The sequence below is a fragment of the Xyrauchen texanus genome, chromosome 31 (genome assembly GCF_025860055.1).
Source record: "Xyrauchen texanus isolate HMW12.3.18 chromosome 31, RBS_HiC_50CHRs, whole genome shotgun sequence".
NCBI lineage: Eukaryota > Metazoa > Chordata > Actinopteri > Cypriniformes > Catostomidae > Xyrauchen > Xyrauchen texanus.
Genome location: NC_068306.1, coordinates 35,335,287 through 35,357,024, shown reverse-complemented (window position 1 = coordinate 35,357,024; position 21,738 = coordinate 35,335,287). Strand labels below are relative to the sequence as shown.

The window sequence follows — 21,738 nt, the reverse complement described above, 5'->3', positions numbered from 1 at the left end:
TTTTTATGAAAACATGTTTTAAGTTGCGATTTACCACCACTGGCACGTCATCGGACCTGTGGTCATTGTGGCTCCGAGGGGTGACGAATATGAATTTGATTTCATATTGTATTATTTTATATCACATTATATTATTTTTATATAATATCATTTTACACACAAACGTAAAATAAATAAAACTTAATTCGTATACAGTACTCACACTTTGATTGTTGTCCATCTTGTATTGCTAGAAACGCGATCCTTGGTCCTCCTCAGTGTATCCACAGATATTGATGGTAAAAACAGAAAAGTGGTCTCTATGACAAGTGGAGGGGTTGGAATAATAAAAGGGCTTGAAGAGGTGGAGCAAGTTTTTCTACATTTTAATAAAAGATTACGAATAGTAATACCCCGAATAGTTTTTAACGATGAATTATTCATAAGAAACCCACTAATATTTATGACCTTAAAGGGTTAGTTCCCCCAAAAATGAAAATCTTCTAATTTACTGCAATCCCAGATTAGTGTATGACTTTTCCTTGTTCAGCAGAACACAAAGATTTTTAGAATATTATTTCAGGTCTGTAGGTCCATACAATGCAAGTGAATGGTGACCAGAACACTGAAAAGTCATCCACAAGACTCAATATATTCTGAAGTGATATGATAGGTGTGGGTGAGAAACAGATCAATATGTAATTTTCTTTTTACTATAAATCTCCACTTTCACATTTTTTTTGTTTTTGGCAATTTGCATTCATCGTGCATATCACCAGGCGACTGGTGGGGGCTGATCAAATGTAAAAAAAAAAAAAAAAAGACTTTTTTTCACACCTACCATTAAATTATGTGATCTAATATTTTCTATACAATAAATGTCCCCATTACCAGTCAGTTATCACTGAAATAGGTGCCATGTAATAGTATTAGCATAATGCTAATTGGCATAAACAGCCCAATGCTGCAAAACACCTGGAGAAAAAAACTGCCACAGGTCAGATTCTTTATTTAGCCAATCAGAAGGCCCTAAAGCACTTCCTGCCTATCAATCATTCTGCACATTCACAGGGTTTAAATGGAAGAAATATGATGCTTATGTCTTGTGGCTATACTTCTGAAACAGTATTTTAACATTTACGTATTGACCCCATTCACTTCCACACTGGAACCCAGATTTATTTACCTTTTGCTGTATTTAAAAAAAAAAAAAAAGAAAAAGGAACGAGTCAAAATTATTCACAAGTGCTGTCGATTGGGTCTAACTTGTATCGAACCACAAATATTCCTTAAACCTCAAAACATTTGAACATCTTAATTTGTATTTTAACCTGCTCATAAGGCTTCATTGTGTTTTGTAAATTCTCTGATGATATCAATTCTTTGCAGTTCACAAAAAATTCACACAATTAACTGAACTGAAAATGTTTTAATGGGTACAAAGGAAATGCAATTCAGTGCTACTTTAACACAATCTCATAAATAAACCAATCGACTGGAGGGGAGTGACATTCCCTAGATCATAAAAATGGACATTATTAGATGGAAAAGTATAATGAGCAGACAGGTGATGACAACAGCATGGGCTCGTAGTCCGAGTCCTGGCGGGCAGGATGTCACTGATCGCAGAGATCCAAGCATCTGTTGATCGCTCTCAGCCCTCTTCATCCTGTTGGGTGTCATGATGCTGGACTACATTTACCCTTTGAGTGAAGACATGCCAGCCCTCATGATCTCATCAACCAGAAGAATGTTACTGGCAATGACAGTGCTGTACAGTAGGAAAAAGGAAAACAAAAAATATATATATAACTTGAGGTTGAACCCTGAGCCAATACTGAGTTTGTGTCAGGAATGGAATCCTTGGTGGATACTTAAATATAATGGGTTTTTCCTTCAACTAATTTGATCCAGCCCAAAGTTGATAAAAACATAAATACCAGCTCATATTACATCCGGTTAATTCATCACACTGGAAAAGTTTGGGTGCACTGCATTTAGAGATGCAGTATTGACAAGTGTGCTCTGGGTATATACTGGCAAATGTAAGTCGGTCATCTGTGTATCCCATGCATGCAGTGCACAGTATACATGACACAAGATGTTCAATAGAACATGTGGTGTTCTTGCATCTAAAGACTGAATGTACTCTCTCCTGCATATGTGATGAGACTTGAATATACTGAGTTTCATCACTATTCAGAAGCAGAGAGTGTGCTGATTTTGCATGGTGTCTGACTGCATTTACTATTGGCAGAGTAACACAGAATTCAGCCATGCTGTTCTTTCTTGGCAGCAACATTTGCTTGAGTATCTCACCTTGAGTGAAGGAGCTGCTTCTTCACACTGTAGTTATCCCACACACCGGCCTCACCTGCTACCATCGGTTCACCTGCAAAAAAAAATAAAAAAAACATTAAATCTCACAAATTTCAAATCGCACAAAAGCGAGAGTTGGGAAACTTTATTCACATCCAAATGTTTCACTGAATAAAAAAAATACAAATTTTATTTGCATGATCACTCAAAAATAGGGGTGGGAAATACAATAAATGCAAAAATGTCAAGCCCTCTGAACCTTCAGCAGCCTGCTAAAAATGAGAATTTCAGATTTTAACAGAACAGATTCTAGCAAATGGTGTTTACAGACTTTTTAATTAAGATATTTTATTAAATTCTTTTGATAAAACAACTAATACAATAAAACTTATCCAGTAATTATTCTTGGTTCATTTAAGTAAATTAGTCATTTATAAAAAGTACATAACTGGAGCTGATACAACGTTTAATTTTACACCAGGCTGGCTCCCCCTTTCATTCACGGCGCATACCCAAAAACGTCCTGTCACAAGTTGGGAAAAGTATGGGAATGCATACGTCACATGTTTGGCCAAGCTCTGCAGGCTTGCAAGTTGTAATGCCTAATTGTTAGTGTTTTTGAGGCAAGAATAAAAAATTATATTCTGCTATTTCTGCAACTTCTGTTCCAGCAGACCAGGCTTTTTCAAGAGAAGGGATAATCTACCTCTGGTCCCATCTTTCAACATGTTTACAAATCAAAAATGTAGTCTAAGTGTGTAGTAAATGGCTATTGTATGCTAGGTATGCCTTCTTTCCCACACATAATTTTTTACCTGCCAGTTCATCAAGTGGGCTAGTATTCAACAAAGTCCCAATTGCTAAATTGGTAAACTATTTTATTCTGTGAGTGGATGTCATGTTTTAGGACAATATTTAAGGTTTACATTTCTCGAGGGGCCTGGGTGGCGCAGCGAGTATTGATGCTGACAACCAACCATGGAGGTGCGAGTTCAAATCCAGGGTGTGCTGAGTGATTCCAGCCAGGTCTCCTAAGCAACCAAATTGGCCCGGTTGCTAGGGAGGGTAGAGTCACATGGGGTAACCTCATCGTGGTCACAATTAGTGGTTCTCGCTCTCAATGGGGTGTGTGGAAATTTGTGTGTGGATCACGGAGAGTAGCATGAGCCTCCACGTGCTGCGATTCTCTGTGGTGTCATGCACAATGAGCCACGTGATACAATGCGCAGACTGACTGTCTCAGAAGCAGAGGCAACTGAGACTTGTCATTCACCACCCGGATTGAGGAGAGTAACCGCACCACCACAAGGACCCAACCAAGTAGTGGGAATTGGGCGTTCCAAATTGGGAGAAAAGGGGATAAATGACAACAAAACAAAAAGGTTTACATTTCTCATAGGACTTTTTTTTTCTGTTAACCATTATTATCTAACTTTAACCAAACAGCTATATTATAAAGCATTTCACAAAATATGCTAAGCATTCAGCACTTCCCCCCGCTCCCTGCAAACTTTTACCTACACATTATTTTGAACTATGTGCCTACTGTTATATGCTGGGCATGTCTGTTTTGGTGGATTCTGTTTAGTACAGGCTAATAGTTCTGCTCTTACTGGTCCTGCACTGCCCATTACGGCAATTAATTTCAATAAATATGCCTATATTTGCAAACGTTGATTCAGGGAATGCATGTCATGTTTTACAGATAGCCTATTGTACCTTTACAATGATGATATTGCAAGGAAAGCACGCTGCAAATATATGCATTCTTTACACCAGCATTAAGCATAGGATTTGGCTGTTGGAATAATAGATCAAGTATTTCAAATGATTTGAATATACATAATGTTTTGACTGTTTTAAGATGGTTTCTTACATTTAAACTGGTCAAATGGTCAATACATTTTTTTTTTTACATTAGTGAAATTAGCCATTGACTGTTTACGGTGAACAAGCAACAGTGCATTAATATATAGAAGGTGTTGTCATAAGTGTGCATTTTACAACATTTAATAGTCAAAAAGCCAAAAAATATCAGCTATAATATCCAGCCTAACTAGGCAGGTGACCATTCACTGAGCTGTATGTATGTATGCAAGATGGGCACATGCCTGTGCTCAGGTCCACTCCCACCAGCTGTCCAGACTCTTTGTATTCACTCTGCAGCTTCACAAGTGTCTCTTGCATGTCATAGCCTGAATTCTGAGCCAGAACCTTTACAAAGAGAGAAACGGTGTAAAACCACCAATCTGGAATTCCACATCAGAAGCTTGAATTATATTACACAAGTAAAATATAATAAGATCTTGGAATTTAGATTCTTTGGTTTTGTCTGTACCTTCGGGATAATGAGGAGGGCGTCAGCAAATGCCTGTACACCCAGCTGGGATCGGCCCTTCACTTTGGGCTTGTGTTTGACCAGAGCATCAGCCACAGCCACCTCAAACGCACCTGCCCCGGGCACAACAGAACCTACAGAGAAGAGACAATCAAGCACCAGTATATATCGCCCCCTTGTGAACTGTAGCACTACCAACAGGAGTATTAAGGAGCGATCACACTAGACTTTGTGTTTACTTCCATACATTGCCAATTCTTCAATTATGGGCACATTTGACTACATGAGATCTTGTCCAAAATGTATATGTTGTTGGGTGAGACTTTTTTCCACCTACCATCTTCAATTGCGTTTTTGACCGCTCTGAGTCCGTCTCTCACCGCATCTTTGATCTGCATGAGGGTGTGTTTGTTGGGCCCTTTCACCAAAAGCGTCACTGAACGAGGGTTTCCACATTTCTCAATGAACGTGTACTTCTCCTCTCCCTAACACACACACACACACACACACACACACACACACGTAAATATGCAAACGCATCCTACGCAGACGCCACTGAATACATTTGAGTGTGGCAAGTCAAACCACATTGCTCACCAGTGTGTGCTCATACACAAGCCCAGCATATCCAAGACACTCAGGCGTGAGGTCATCCACAGAGTTCATGGCTACACCACCGCAGGCGAGAGTCAGTCTAATGTGAAGATTAAGTATTAAGAGTTCAGACAGATTTGAGAGGCTATTTTAATATATTAAAAAATATTTCAGTAAAAAAGGCACATTCTATAGTTAAATGTTTTTCCCAGAGATACATAAAGTTTTCTGCAATGAAATGCGCACTATGTGCGCTGAAATGTGCCACTTAATACTAATAGTTCACTCAAAAATTTAAATGATTTCATAATTTACTTACCCTTATGCCATCCTGGATGTGTATGACTTTTACTTCTGCAGAACACAAATCAAGTATTTTAGAAGAATATTTCATCTCTGCATGTCCATACAACGCAAGTGAATGGGTGCCAAACTTTTGACACTCCAAAAATCACTAAGGCAGCATAAAAGTAATCTATATGAATCCAGTGTTTAAATTTATACATTTAGAAGCTATGATAGCTGTACGTGAGAAACAGATCAATATTTTTTACTAACAATCTCCGCTTTCACATTCTTTTGTATTTTGGCGATTCGCATTCTTTGTGCATACAGTCACCTACTGAGCAAGGAGGAGAATTTATAGTTAAAAAAAAAAAAAAAAGAGAAAAAAAACTTAAAATATTTATCTTTTTCCTCGCTCACACCTATCATATCGCTTCAGAAGTTATTGATTGAACCTGGAGTTTTATGGATTACATTTATGCTTGATGCGATTTCTGGAGCTTCAATGTTCTGGCACCCATTCACTTGCATTGTATGAACCTACAGAGCTCAAAAAATATTCTAAAAATCTTAATTTGTGTTCTGCAGAAGAAAGTCATACACATCTGGGATGGCATGAGGGTGAGTAAATCATGAGAATTTTCATTTTTGGGTAAACTATCCCTTTCAGTCTGAAAGTAGTAAATTCGTGTTTTTTTTTTTTTTTCAGATTAGTTTCTTTAGTGTTTTCTGATCAGGGAGGAAGCTTTGAGTTTTGTATGTTAGTATGTAAGATACAGTATGTTTTCATATTACCAAAAAAACATTTAAAAACATAAAAATATTTTTATGTTCCTGATATGACCCCTTTAAGCAGCCACAGTAGCCTTTATTTTTTTTTTAAATGTGCCAACTCTCATTATAAGCAATGGGAATGGACTGATCCCATCATTAATTGAACAGAAAGGAGGTGCTGATCTTGCATGGTGTCTGACTGTATTTACTAGAAACAGAGTAACACAGAATTCAGCCATGCTAGTAAAGGAATGTTTTCATGTCTGATACTGATGATATCCCTCACCTCTCCATGTTCCTCCTCTTTGCTCGGCGCAGTGCCACAATGCCCTCTTTGGCCAGAGCATCCAGAGAGAATGGATCAATGCCCTGTCAAATATCAATCAATCAGATTAAATCAGTGCTGCAGCAGACAGATGGTGTAAGTTTAGGGTTCGAGCATAGAGAATGTGCTAGTCCGATGAATACATGTAGAAGGAAGAGAACTCTTCTAATGCAGAGGTAACAGACCACACATTACTATAGCACAGTTAAATAGGCCAAGGAGAGCTACACAAGCACCCATGGGTGTTCACTGTGCGTGTAGTGCAGTTTGACTATGATTTTCATTGGTTACTAACATTTTAAAAGCCAGCAAGAAAACCCATGAGTCAGAGCTATGGCACTGTGGGTAGTGCTCGTGGTATTTAAGATGTCCCATCCCCTCAATTTCAAGTCTCCCTTAACTGCCCTATAAAAATAAAGGCTAAAAATCCCAAATATAAAATTATAATAACATTTTAAAAAGCCTGTGATATAGATTCATGGTAATTCTGCTTGTCTTGGCAAACACTTTTAATAAATGAGATCTGGGCAAAACAAATTAGGCTCAATTCCATAGTAGAAAAAACAATAAAAAAAATACTAAATGTCCAGTACCTTCTGATTGATGACCACAAAGCTCTTCTTGTTATCTGCACACACTTTGTTCTTCAGCTCAATGATCTTCATCACCCGATCTTCAATGAACTTCCTCTCAGCCTTCACCAGCTTGTCTCTCTCATTTGCGCTCTTGTAGAAGAACCCAGAATTCACCTCTCTGTGAGAGCAGATATTTAGCATGATTACACATTTTTCTTCATTCATAGATGTTTTAAATATTCAGTAATAAGCTGCAAATCTAAAAGAATATCTTTAATGTGTACGTTTTCTCATATTCCAGGGAGACGTTGCAGGTGAGAATGAACGCATCCTCCACCCTCTTCTTCATGTCGGGATGTCTGGCACCATGATCCAACACCAGACCACTGATTAGTCTAAACATCAAACACAAACAAGGCTAGAACATCCATAGCTGTTATTAAAACACTTTCTTTCCTGCTTTTATTACTGGACTATCATATTATTTTGGCAGATTTTTTCATAGTTTATTTGTTGACTGGGATACGTCTTGGAAGCATGTGATAGTTCACCCAAAAGTGAAAATGGTAATGTACTCACATGCTTGTTCCTCCAACCCCCTAGGACTTTATTTCTTTTGATTTTAGGCAGAATATTAAGTGTCAGTCATTTTTCACTTTCATTGCATGGGAAAAAAAAAAAGACTCAATTAAATGACACTGGCTATCAGACACTAACTTTGAGCCAATCATCTCCTTGTGTGTTGTACAGAAGAAATAAAGTCATACAGGTTTGAAAAATCATGGCATTTTTTATTTTTGGGTTAACAAACCCTTTAGGAAAAGCATGGTGTACCCAAGAAAAAGGAAAGAGTAGAAGTCTTACTGTGTATCACTGTCAGTTTTGTGTTTCATCTCCATGATCTCCACCATGTACAGGTCGATGGGCTCGTTGGGTTTTCTGATGGTCAGTACTGCATCCACCACAGCCTGAAGAAAACAATCATAATGTGTCACACTTAAATCTGAACAGGCTTGGGATAGATGCCCAGTAAAATACAATTAATCATATTCTACACATATTTCAAAAAAAAAAAATCAGATATTGGTTACTTTAAAAACACTAGTTATTTTATTTAATTAAAATTCAGTAATAGGGTGTTTCTTCAAATTTGGGCCCTTTTAGCTCTTTGGACTTCAAAAAGTCTCATAAAAAAAAAATTCTCACTCTGTAATATTTCAAATTTGTCTACTAACAAAATACAACAGTGTACGTACATGCATCACAGGAGATTTTTGTCATGAAAATTCCCAGCACATCTCAAATTCTGTTTTGTGATTGAATTCTGTGCTGGAAAAGATGCTGATAGAAATGACCTTTTTAATATTTTTGTAATAAAATATAAATCATAGCTGATATTTTATTTGTCCTAAATGCACACAATTAAATAATATTTTCACACCTTGTGTAATTTGGCTTGAATTAAAATATTTTGTTTACAAGTGATATTCACCTTGATTTTTCTTTGTTTTCTTCAAACATCACTTATCTCAAGTATGCTCTTCAGTGACACTTTTGTGGACTCGAGTAACAAGTACACTAACTTTAGAAAAAATGTTGAGGGGAAAATTGTTTGGTGTGGTGGAAATGACGTAATTACAGATGCAATGTTCAAAAAACAAAAATGATAGAAATAATAGTCATATAATACTGAAATGGTTTACTGTTTCACTATTTGTTTAGATTATCAAAGTTTTCAACATGTAATAATTTGCGCTTTTATAATGGATTTTAAGAGTTATATATATGAATAATGAAAGTCTGGGTCAATGCTAAAACAATAAAATCTCTATACATAGACAGTTGTGCCAATAAGTACCAAAAATAAAGGATGAATGCATGATAAAAAGTTTCCAATGCAGCTTTGAGACATTCACACAGCAAAAAGAAAAAAATCTGTTCATATGAATAAATATCCACCTCTGGGACATTAAATTACCTGAAGTTGAAGATGCACATTGTATCGTTGAAACAATCTTAACTCTGACACAATTCCCTTAGATTAATGAATAGGTGAATTGATAAAAAAAAATGCTTTATATGAAATATTTACAGCGTAGCTTATATGATCGACAGCAGACACCTGTCATTTTTCTGTTCATGTGTGTTAATCTGTATTATCGTGTCATGTTTGTTTCTTTATCATATAAAAAAACAATACAATTCTTAATAAGAAACTTAGTAATACTGTGCCAACTATATAACAAAAAACAAAAGCATAACAATTTTTAACAGTTCAAAAGCAGCAGTGACTGGAGGAAATGGGTAAAAAACATTTTTAAGTGAGCCATAATTCTACTGAAAACGTAGTCACAGCATCTCTCACCTCTGTGAGTAAATCAGCCAATTCGGTGTGGACCTTGGTTCTAAGTGAGGTTCTGGCCACATTGATGAGAGTCTCTCGGTCCATCTGCTTAGTGACCTTTATCTCCTCCAGCACCTCAAGAGCCTTTTCCTTAGCAGCCTCGAAGCCGTCTGCGATTACTCTGGGGTGAAGACCCTTCAGAGGACAGACGAAGACTGGTTTACAAAGGAACATGACTACTGATACAAGAAGAGCACTAAGAAATGTTAAAATAAATGTGTAAAATATGCAAAGTGCTTGCAAACCTCAGAGACATAGAGGTCTGCCTGCTTGAGAAGCTCTCCGATGAGGAGCACATTTGATGTTGTGCCATCTCCTGTGATGTCATCCTGGGCTGTGGCCACCTTGGCGATCAAAGAAGCGGTGGGATGCTGGATTTGCTGAAACGGGTCAATAAAAATAAGAATGTTAACACTTTACAATAAGGTTCCATTTGTTAACTATATTAGTTACATTTATTCATTTGGCAGACACTTTTATCCAAAGCGACTTACAAAAAGAGGAAGAATACAAAATAAGCAATTCATTTAAGGAGACAGTAGTATGAAAAGTGCTGCATTACAAATTTTCAATTGTATCAGAAAAATACGATCCAAGATTAGAGTGCAACAAGATTAATATTAGTTTACATTAAAAATGAACAACACTTTTACAGCATTTATTTATCTTGGGTAATGTCACTCAACAGATACTAATACATTTTTAAAATCAAGTTGTTTGTTAACATTAGGTAATGCATTATGAACAAACAATGGTATATTTATTAACTAGTATTGCAATTAATAAGTGTAAAACATGTTATTCATTGTTTGTTCATGATGCCTAATGCATTAACTAATGTTAACGAATGGAACCTTATTGTAAAGCGTTACCAAAACAATTATTCATGAAGATTTAGAGAGCAGCTCAAATAATGAGCATTCTAATTGAATAAGCCCATAAAGACTTAAAACTAATAGATTCTAAATTGAGCTGTCCATTTAAACAGTTCATTTAGTGTGATTATGACCAAAAAAATAACATTAAATTAATCATGGCCCACTAACTGTAAGTGCGCAATTCAAGCTTGATGTTTTTAAGAAACTGTAGCAGTAGCACATGTACATATATGAGCACACCAATTGCAATTTAATGCATTGTTTTATTATTTATGAAATATTTAATTATGGTAGACATAACATTTCGATTTTTTTTTTTTAGATTATTCACTCATTAAAACAAAAAACTAAAATTGTATTTTAAATAGGGATGTCAATTTTCATACATTTTCATAATCAATCGTTGTGGAAATTAATGATTAATCATTAACGTTAATATTCAGTAATATGGAAAAGTATTTGCCCCCTTCCTGATTTCTTGTTTGTGCATATTTCATCCTAAATAAGGGTGCTTTCTCACTTGGTTCGATCGCTTGGAACCACACGCCTTCAGCCGCCTTCAAAGCCTTCTGCTACGCCATCCGGCGCGCATCACCTTATATCCTTTACTAAGCAATAACTTTTCAAGTGTTCGCCTGGACCTGAACCTGAGGCTTTGAAGGACCTGCGCAGCGCCACTGATGTAGCCCTGCGAGCCACAAAGGCCACCGCCCAATCCATCGGCCGGGCCATGGCTAATCTGACTGTCCTTGAGCGCCATCTGTGGCTGACGCTAACAGAAATGAAGGACGCGGATAAGGCGCCATTCCTCGACGCGCCTATCGCCCCAAGCGGCCTGTTCGGACCGGCGCTGAACGCTTCACTGAAGCCCAGAAGAATTCGCAGGCTATGCGTCACTTCCTGCCTAAGCGCTCCAGCTTGTCACAGAGCCGCCAGAGACCGCCTCAGCTGCAGCAGCGAGCCAGGGCGGCGCCTCCCGTCTCCCAGCCCAGACCTGAAACGGACGCTCGACGCTGCTCGCGTTCCACCAACCGAAAGCAGCCGCCTGAGCGACGGGGACCTCGGCCCAGGATCATGCTGAACCCGGAGCCTCGTAAGCCTTCCTAGCCATAGGAAGAAAGAGAGAGAGTGCGTGTCTCGCAAAAGCCGGACCACTCTCTCCAAAACGTGTAAAACATTACCCAGTCCCCTTACAAGCGGCTGGAAATGTCTGTACAGCAGTCAATGGGCCAGTCAAAGAACTCGCTCACCTGCAATCAAACGCCGTTTTAACGGCAACATGCAGAAATAACAAAAAGAGTCATTTTCTGCCTGTGTCACTAAGGGGTCACGTGTCCACACTAAAGTGCGCATTCCCACATATCAATACTGTCCAAACAGTGCCGAATACTTCCCCAGCTCAAGCTGGACACCCCATAAATGTAGATCGTGTGCCTATTGTCATGTATGCACCACTACACACAAGCACTGTTCCCACAGTTATAAACACTTCCCCAGTAAAAGCGGGAAATACTCTAAAGGTAACGCGCGTGCCTGCTGTCATGCATGCACCCCTACACACAAACACTGTATGCATGCCCAAAACCCCCTGCCGCGAGCGGGAGGCTTTATGAAAATGGCGCGTGTGCCTACTACGGTATATGCACCCCCACCCATAAGCGCTGCCCATACAGTTTCAAACAGTTCTCTGGCCCATGCCGCGAGCATTACAGATGCGGCGCGCGAGCCAAGAAACTCCACGCTAAGAACGGGAAGCTTTATGAAAGTGGCATAGTGGCATCACAATGTATGCACCCCCACCCGTAAACACTGTCTATACAGTTTCAAACATTTCTCCAGCTCATGCTGCGAGCATTACGGAGATAGCGTGCGTGCTTGTAATCTCACACGCACCCCTGCACTCGGCACTCAACAGAGCTGCTCAGCGCGCTCCCGCGCCTCTGAGAGCTGTAAGCTCAGTGTTAGCACAATGCAATTCGCCGGCAGGGTCCATACGTCACTGCGACACGCCCCCAGCCAGCATTCAGCCCATATCGGCCTCGGCATCAGCTGTACTCCAGCTAGAATTGTTGCACATGCATCCTCTCCAATGCTGGCTCAAGAGCCGTGTCCCCACTCACGCGTGGCGCTCGGGCCGCTTTTTAATCAGAGCGACTCACGGCTGTATAAAAGCCCTGACGCCCTGGAAGGCCGTCGACTGGTATCAAACCGGCATGAGTCTGGGCGTGAACACGCGGAGAAAAATGATCACGACAGATGCCTCCAAAATAGGATGGGGGGCCCTTTACGAGGGCAGGCCTGTCTCCGGTTTTTGGTCAAACCCGGAAAAGCGCCTACATATAAACTGTCTGGAAATGAAAGCGGTCGCCTTGGCTCTCAGAGCCCTGCTTCCGTACCTGAAAAACGAACACGTCCTGGTCCGAACGGACAACATGACGGTAGTGTCGTATATAAATCGCCAGGGTGGACTCAGGACGAGCTCCCTGCACTCTATGGCCAGGGAGCTCATCTTATGGTCACAGCACAACCTGCGCTCGCTGAGAGCAGCGCATGTGCCAGGCGTCCTGAACCAGGGAGCGGACATGCTGTCCAGAGACAAGGTTCTCCCAGGATAATGGTCTCTCCACCCCCTGACGGTCCAGTGGTTATGGCAAACCTTGGGCGAAGCAGAGGTTGACCTCTTCGCCTCCAGGGAAAATGCGCACTGCCCTCTTTTCTTCTCGCCCAAGTCTGGCCGAGCTGCCCCTTGTATGCTTTTCCCCCGATCGCGATGCTACCTCAGGTCATCAGTCGGATCAGAGAGGTGAAATGTGCAGTGCTCCTGGTAGCCCCACTCTGGAAGAACCAGACGTGGTTTCCAGAACTGATGCAGATGATGCAATCTGCCCCATGGCCGATTCCGTTGAGGCTGGACCTCCTCAGGCAGGCCAACGGGATGATTCTTCATCCCCGCCCCGATCTGTGGGCCCTTCATGCATGGCCCCTCAACGGGTTCCAGAGAACCTCCCCAGCGGAGTGTTGAGAACCATCACTGAGCGCGGCGCCCTCTACGAGCGCTTATATGCCCAAAAGTGGAAAGTGTTCAGTGACTGGTGTGATACCAAGAGCTTGAACCCCAAATCGTGCGAGATACCAAGTGTACTCGCCTTTTTGCAAGAGCTGCTGGAGGCGGGCCGCACACCCTCCACGCTCAAAGTCTATGTGGCTGCCATAGCGGCGTCACACAATCCTGATAAAGGACGCTCATTAGGGAAAAATGACCCAATCATTCGTTTCCTAAGAGGCGCTAGGAGGATGAACCCTCCTCGCCCCCCTCGGTACCGATCTGGGACCTGGCCACGGTCCTGGACGCACTCAAGAGTGCCCCGTTCTAACCTCTCTGAACCGTGCACCTTAAACAGCTCTCGCTCAAAACTGCGCTCTTGCTGGCACTCGCCTCAGTCAAGAGAGTGGGCGACCTGCACGCGCTGTCATCAAGCACTGCTTGCCTGGAATTTGGACCTAACGACTGCAGAGTTGTCCTTAGACCAAAGCACGGGTATATTCCTAAAGTGCTCTCCACACCCTTCAGAGTACAGGTGATATCTCTGGCAGCGCTATCGTCTTCAGCAGACAAAAGCGACGCTAATTTACTCTGCCCGGTCAGGGCGCTAAGAGTATATTTGGAACGTTCTGCCCTGTTCAGACAGACGGAACAATTATTCGTATGCTTTGGCGGCCGCACTAAAGGTCTCGCAGTTTCAAAGCAAAGAATATCGCGCTGGATAGTAGATGCTATAGCGCTGGCTTTGAAGCCAAGGGCCTTCAATGCCCCATAGGCGTCAGAGCTCACTCTACGAGGAGCATGGCCTCCTCGTGGGCATGGTCGAGTGGGATACCCATTGAGGATATTTGTGCGGCGGCAGGCTGGGCCTCGCCTTCGACATTTCAGGTTTTATAACCTACAGGTCCCCTCATTGAATTCCAACATTCTATCAGCCTGACTGTAGTATGGACTGGAGTACATATATGCTGAGCATTATCTCCTCCCTTATAAGGTCCGTCTCTGACTGACTTAGGGAGTTTATGCATATCAGTAAAAAGAAAAATCAGTACATAAGATATGTGCGTGTGTTTTTACAATGAGCGCCCCACCATGGGCCACCTTGGGGCAAAGGCGCTCTGTATTATCCCATTATATAGCTCGCCGTTGGCGGCTCGTTGAATAATCACTTTGCTTTAAGGCTCAGGCATCTGCCTCTGGCTTTATAGAGCTGAAGTCAGCACGCACGGCGTTTTGCATGGTGTTCCCATAGCGTAAGCTACTTACGCTAATAGGAGAGACCTCTCGAGAGGAACGACTCGGTTACTAACGTAACCTCGGTTCCCTGAGAGGAGGGAACGAGTATTGCGTAAGCTGCCGTGCTTGTGCTTGGACAGTCGCTTCAGTCGATTGAACCTAAAGAACTCTCATGACGGGCGCCTAATATATAGCCTTAGCCACGCCAATCTTGGCGGGCTCTGAGCGCGTGGTGTGAAGCGGCTCATTGGTCGCTGCGTTCAGAGTCGCCCGTCATTGGTTCGAGTAAGTTGCCGCAGCACAGCCAATGACCAAGCTGCCTCGCTCATTGCTGTCTGCTGTGCAGCTGCAATGCGTTTTACATAAAGACTTCAATATTTCTCGAGAAACGGAGTTTTCCCATAGCGTAAGCTACTTACGCAATACTCGTTCCCTCCTCTCAGGGAACCGAGGTTACGTTAGTAACCGAGTCGTTTTGCTGTGTTATTAACCTGTTGATAACTCAACCCTTTTTGGGCACAAACCATAAAAACGATATACCTAAACTTAAATGGTTGTATTTATTGGAGCCTTTGCAGTATGGATACAGTTGTAGTATATTTTGAAAGACACTTTGGGCTTTATTTCCAAAGTTTCAGAATTAATATGTGCTATCTCAAAAGACTTTGTAGACAGACTCATTTTGTTTACGAGACTCTAATACATAAGATCATATACAGTTTTACAACATGAATGCTGCTGTTGAAGAACGACGACGAAGGGTAATTCTTTCAGACGAGATCTCATGTAAACAATGGAGAATATCAATATTTCTCAGATTAATCACTTTTATGGACAAAAAGTGCTATTGGATGTTTTTCAATGAAATCTTGCCATGGACAATTGACCCAAGTGTGGCGTATGAACAAAGGTATGAAGTCCCGTTTTGATATTGCATATTTTAATTTGTACTCCTGGCACAAATAAACAAATGGCTGTTTCTGGAGCATTGCTATTGTGAAACAGAGATTGGATATCAATGTTGAACCCTTAGACCAGGGGTGACCTGCAGAGTTTAGATTCAACCCTAATCAAACACACCTGAACCAGCTTATCAAGGTCGTTAGGATTACTTGAAAATGACAGGCAGGTGTGTTGGAGCTAAACTCTGCAGGAAAGTAGCTCTCCAGGAGCAGGGTTGGTCACCCCTGCCTGAGACCTGTGAAAAGGTCATCATTTAACATTCATTGCATTTTTTAGACAGTAAATTACATATTAAACGCAAGTAGAGTGACGTCACCACCGCATGTGGGGAATTGCGTATCAACAGGTTAAAATATACATCTCTTTGGATTTACCACTAAAACATCCATTCACAGAACACTTGTTTTTGTCTCCCGCAGATGCATTGAATGTGCAATGATGTGATGTTAAGAGTTTGTCTGCCACAAGAAATGAGAAGTGGCCTGCTCTCTGAATGCAGAGTATTTGGACACAAGCTGGTAGGAGAAATGCATTATACAATAATAATTGCAATTGTGAGCCTGCATAGACTCAAATTAAACATCTTCACAAGCGGTTCACTTCATGATTTGTTACGCTTGCATTCATATTAGCAGCGAACCGTACTAGAGCTTGCATGAACCATACTCCAGACCACATTTGCAAGCGGACCTGGGTGCGGTTCACGGTGCGAACCCAATTTCAGAAAACAGCGTTCACATTATCCAAAGGAACCAAACTTTTACATCATTCAACCCCGGGTGTGCACCAAAAGTGCTAGTGTGAAAGCACTCCAAGATCTTCAAAAGAGAGACAACAAAACAAAGGCAACCTGAGTAAACACAAAATACAGTTTTTAAAATATATATATATATATGTATTGAAGCAAAAAAGTTATCCAACACATTTATTCACCAATGTGAAAAACAAAATGGCCCCTTAAACTTAATAGCTGGTTGTGCCAACTTTAGCAGCAACAACTGCAATCAAAAGCTTCTGATAACTGGAGATCAGTCGCTCAACACTGTGGTGGAACTTTGGCCCACTCTTCTTTGCAGAACTGCTTTAGTTCAGCCACATTGGAAGGTTTTTGAGCATGAACAGCCACAGCATCTCAATCGGGACTTTGACACTCCAAAACTTAAATTTTGCTTCTTTTGAGCCATTCAGGGTGGATTTACTCCTATGCTTTGGATCATTGTCTTGCTGCATAATCTAGTTGCCCTTGAGCTTCAACACACAGACTGATGTTCTCCTTTAGGATTTTCTGGTAGAGAACAGGATTAATGTGTTTCTCAGTTATTGCAAGTCGCCCTGGACCTGAAGCAACAAAGCATCCCCACACCACCACCATACTTGACCGTATGATATAATTTTTGTGGAATTCGGTGTTTGATTTATGCCAGAAGTAACGGGACCTGTCTTTCAAACAGCTCCACTTTCAACTCATCAGTCCACAGAATCTTGATCAGTTCCAAAGCTCAGTAGTCAGGGCACTAGGTCAGGGAGTTAGCCAATTCTAGGGCTGTCCCAATCGCAAACTCTTTACAGGGCACTGCAATGTTCTCTCCTTAAAACTACTAGAATGCACCATAAAATCCACTGCCGAATTGCAATACTCAAGAATGCAAGTACCGAGAATGCATTAAATTACCTGGATATGTTCTCGATCAGGCCGAATATCGAGGATGCATTGGATGGTGACTTGTGGGCAAGAACCCATTTGAAGTCCCAGAACTCATAGGTGCACTATGGTGGCAGATGAAGGATATTTAGCATTGTGTTTTCCCTCGAGAGTTTCCAGCTGTAAGATCATGAAGGTCTGTTGGCTCATAAGGTATGTGATGAAGCCAGAGGTTCTCACTGGCTACAAATTTGCTGAAATGGGCTATTGTGCAACAGGAAGATCGCACCACATCTCAAAACTAGCAAAAGTTGCATTCTACATCCTCCTGTCATTCTGAGTTAGCGTGCCAATTTAAACTACATGTTTTCATATGAACGACCAGTAAGTACATCTCATGAGTCTTAAGGACACATGTCACAGTTCCAGTTATTGGTTTATTTGGAGTGAATCAACTCAGTCAGCTATAACCTTATTCATAAGTCCTTTTGACTCAATAAAAGAGCTGGATCATAGAGTTGTTAATTTGGGAAAAGGACACATATGGTAGTGTATTTGTCGATTCACTAAAAAGAACCGGCTTTTGTTTGAGTATGTTTTTGAAAAGAGACATTTGTTTGGGAATCACACTACCGTGTGTTATTTCTCATGCTGTAGATTCAAAAGAACTGGCTCAAGAGAGTTTTTTTAATAAACAAACACAATCAGGTATTATGTCTCGCTCTGTAGATTCAAAAGAACCGGCTTATTAAGAGTAATTTGTTTTAGAATCCCACTGTCACGTCTCACGCTGTAGATTCAAAAGAACTGGCTATTATTACCTTATTACCTTAAGAATGCACTTTGAAGAACCCGTTAACAAAACCGAACAACATGCAATTCATATGGGTTCTGTATTATAATAACACAATCATTACCAGAGAATTTGTATGCATTGTTGTGAGTAATTAAAACTTACTCGCACATCCTCTGGAATCTTGCTTCTAAATTTACCACTTACTGAGACTATCAATGAGCAGCATGAAAACCAGCACAGAGCAGTTTTAAGTAACCATCTGCAGCCCTAATGACTGTAGGCCTACAGTGCCCCTTGGAGGACAAAACTGGAACCAGTTACATTATTTTACAAGCTAACAAACTGAACAGAAAGGAAAAAGCACACGCCAGAGTGGTGTTTGAAACTGCCAAATTCACTGACCAAAGAAATTAAAAATTCCCCACATTTGGCGCATGCTGTGTGTTCATTTCAGACCCTGTTTGGGTGTTTTACCGCAGTAAATATTGATACATGATTAACTGTATTAATTAATCGGCACATCGTGTGATTAAGTCGATTAAAAATGTTTATTGATTGAGAGCCCTTGTTCTATTGCAGACAACATTTTTATAACATTGATCTAAAAAACCACAAGAGCGACAAGCACCATTAAGTGTTTACAGGAAAAGTTCATCCAAAAATGAACTTATATTTTTTCGTTTTCTCACCAGTTCCACTTTTACACATTATTTTCTTACATATGTGAAACACAGATGTTTTGCAGAATGTACGAGCTGCTCATTTCCATACAGAAAACATAGACAATGATGTACACTGACAAAATGGACAATAAGCACCATAGAAGCAGTCCTTATGACTCTAAATTTTCCAAGTCTTCTTAAGTCATTCAACAGGTTAAGTGAGGAACTGTGTTTGGCAACAAGGCAAATCCTCACACAAAGCAAGTGTATGGCTTCAGAAGTCTTGGAATACTGTGCATTGATAGATAAATAAAAACACATTTATGTTGTTTTCGGACCTTTACAGTAAACATACACACTCCTTCGGTTTGAAAGCTTGGACATTCTGCAAAACATCTTTTGTGTTTTATGGATAAAAGGGTTGGAATGTTGTGAGAATTAGTGATGACGACATTTTACTTTTAGCTGAATTTGTTTATTTAATATTTAAATTAAAATATCTACAGTATATGGTACCAAACTAATTAATTGTGTGTTAAAAAGTACACAACTTGAACATATCCAAACTTCAGCAGGTTCACATGTGCACACCAAAAGGAAGCGAAGCTCATACCATCTCATGCAGCAGAACATTTCCATCTTTGGTGAGTTTGATGTCTCCTGCACCAGACACAAGCCTGTGGAAGGAACGAACATTGATCAAACCATCTCATCCATTAAATCCCAAACAAGTATGAGACAAAGCAATCTACGCAGACTCCGTTGTCTACGCAGCACTGGATCTTAAACATTGAAATGAAAACATTATATAATGAAGTTGATTTAGTAAAATGAGGTTACTGTAAACATACCAAAACTATTAATCCGATTAACACTAACAGGCAAAGAGAATTACATGTCGCACACCAAAAGTCAACACAAAGACATGACTAGTTAAAATGGGTGGGTCTCATTAGACACTTAAATGGGTGACTGCGACTGATATTAAAGGCAGCATTGCCATCACAGCATGTAAAAACGGGTATTCATGCTGTTCAAAGGGTATATTTATGAACGTGGATGTTTTATTAAGTTAATTGTCATGTTAGGCTAACAGCTACCTTACATGGCAAACATGTGTATATTAGTTTTAATACCTGTTAGAAACCTACACTGTTCTTATTAAAAACTGTTTTATTTAACCACTGCTAAACATTGTTTTATTACTTCGTGATAAGATGGAAATTGTGCGTAGACGCCGGAACACGTGTTTATTTAGGCTCTTAGCAGGTTAGCTTGAGCTGAATCACTGAGTCACACGTCTCCCGCCGCATCACGACAAACTCACATTTTCATGGTTCCTTTAGGTCCCAGGTTACTTTTGAGCACATCCTGAAGTCCACGGGCGGCACTGATGTTCACCGCCAAGGCCGCGTGAGCCCGGGCGACCTCTGCTTTCGGGTTGAGAGCTTTTACCGCGGACATTCTGCTAAAGTGAAGAGCAGGGATTCACGCGGATAACGGAAGAGAAACTCGCATACGCACCGCTTCCAGAAGCCTCTAGCATGCACTGTCTCAGCCTCGCCCCGAGCACGCTATGATTGGTCAAAAGACACATGACGTTTATAGATCTAGTCTATTGATTGGTTCGTTAGAGTGACTGTCTTTGGCCAGCCTCGCCTAGACATGAGTATGAAAAAATACAGTTCTTGAGTGCTTTTTTGTATATTTTGAATTACTTCCTTTTTAATAAAATGCTATTATTATTGCAATTATTATTAATATTATTATGATACTAATATATTATACTATACATGCATTATTTTGTATTAGCCATTTTTTTATTAAATCAGAATCAGCTTTAATGCCAAGTATGCTTACACATACAAGGAATTTGTCTTGGTGACAGGAGCTTTCAGTGTACAACAATACAAAAACAGCAGCAAGACATAGATAATATATATATATATATATATATATATATATATATATATATATATATATATATATATATATATATATATATATATATATATATATATTATATCGTACATACACACAGACACACACCTTCATACATACACACACACATACATAGTGCAAATCTAAAACAAATCTGTTATATAAAGTACAAAAATGTTATGTACAGTGCAAAAAGTTTTTTTTTCTCCCCCCTTTGTATGTAATGGCAGAAGAGGATATGTTAGATAATATAAATAGACTAAACTGTGTATTGCACATAATTATTGCTCAATGGGGCGGCTTTAACTGTTTATGAGCTGGATAGCCTGAGGGAAAAAACTGTTCCTGTGTCTGATGGTTCTGGTGTTCAGTGCTCTGTAGCACCGGCCAGAAGGCAACAGTTCAAAAAGGTAGTGGGCAGGGTGAGTGGGGTCCAGAGTGATTTTTACAGCCTTTTTCTTCACTCTGGAAGTGTAGAGTTCTTGTAGGGGGGCAGGGGGCAACCGATAATCCTCTCAGCAGACCGAACTGACCTTTGTAGTCTTCTGATGTCTGATTTCGTAGCTGCAAACCAGACAGTTATTGAAGTGCAGAGGACAGACTCAATGACTGCTGAGTAGAACTGTTTCAGCAGCACCTGTGGCAGGTTGAACTTCCTCTGCTGGGAAGGAAGTACAACCTCTGATGGGCATTTTTCACAATGTCAATGTGGGTGTCCCACTTCAGGTCCTGTGAGATGGTAGTGCCCAGGAACCTGAATGACTCCACTGCTGCCACAGTGCTGTTTAGAATGCTGAGGGAGGGTCAATGTAGGGGTGTTCCTCCTAAAGTCCACAATCATCTCCACCGTTTTGAGCGTTTTCAGCTCCAGGTTGTTATGATTGCATTATGATAAATGTTCAAGCAATAAAGGTTCAAGCAGTAATTAATTTAGTTTATATCGTCTTGGACACATATGGGGCATGGATGCAACATCATTCAAAC

At 40.5% G+C, this 21,738-nt stretch overlaps 1 protein-coding gene and 3 non-coding genes across 4 annotated transcripts; all 4 read right to left on the bottom strand.

Annotated features, from left to right (window-relative positions):
• Positions 1-1,230: 1,230 nt before the first annotated feature.
• Positions 1,231-20,331, bottom strand: LOC127625122 (T-complex protein 1 subunit zeta-like). Its single transcript, XM_052100207.1, has 14 exons — positions 20,141-20,331; positions 19,427-19,490; positions 9,839-9,973; positions 9,555-9,728; positions 8,054-8,157; positions 7,474-7,584; positions 7,208-7,367; positions 6,576-6,658; positions 5,234-5,330; positions 4,974-5,121; positions 4,637-4,770; positions 4,410-4,512; positions 2,299-2,371; positions 1,231-1,750 (listed from the first exon to the last, which is right to left on the bottom strand). Exons 1-14 carry the CDS (start codon positions 20,275-20,277, stop codon positions 1,678-1,680), a joined length of 1,596 nt encoding a protein of 531 aa, XP_051956167.1. The 5' UTR covers positions 20,278-20,331; the 3' UTR covers positions 1,231-1,677.
• Positions 2,123-2,259, bottom strand: LOC127625570 (small nucleolar RNA SNORA15). Its single transcript, XR_007968305.1, has one exon. It is a non-coding gene; the product is annotated as a small nucleolar RNA SNORA15 (small nucleolar RNA).
• LOC127625571 (small nucleolar RNA SNORA15) lies at positions 6,397-6,530 on the bottom strand. The gene has a single exon (XR_007968306.1). It is a non-coding gene; the product is annotated as a small nucleolar RNA SNORA15 (small nucleolar RNA).
• LOC127625572 (small nucleolar RNA SNORA22) lies at positions 6,735-6,871 on the bottom strand. Its single transcript, XR_007968307.1, has one exon. It is a non-coding gene; the product is annotated as a small nucleolar RNA SNORA22 (small nucleolar RNA).
• Positions 20,332-21,738: the final 1,407 nt, after the last annotated feature.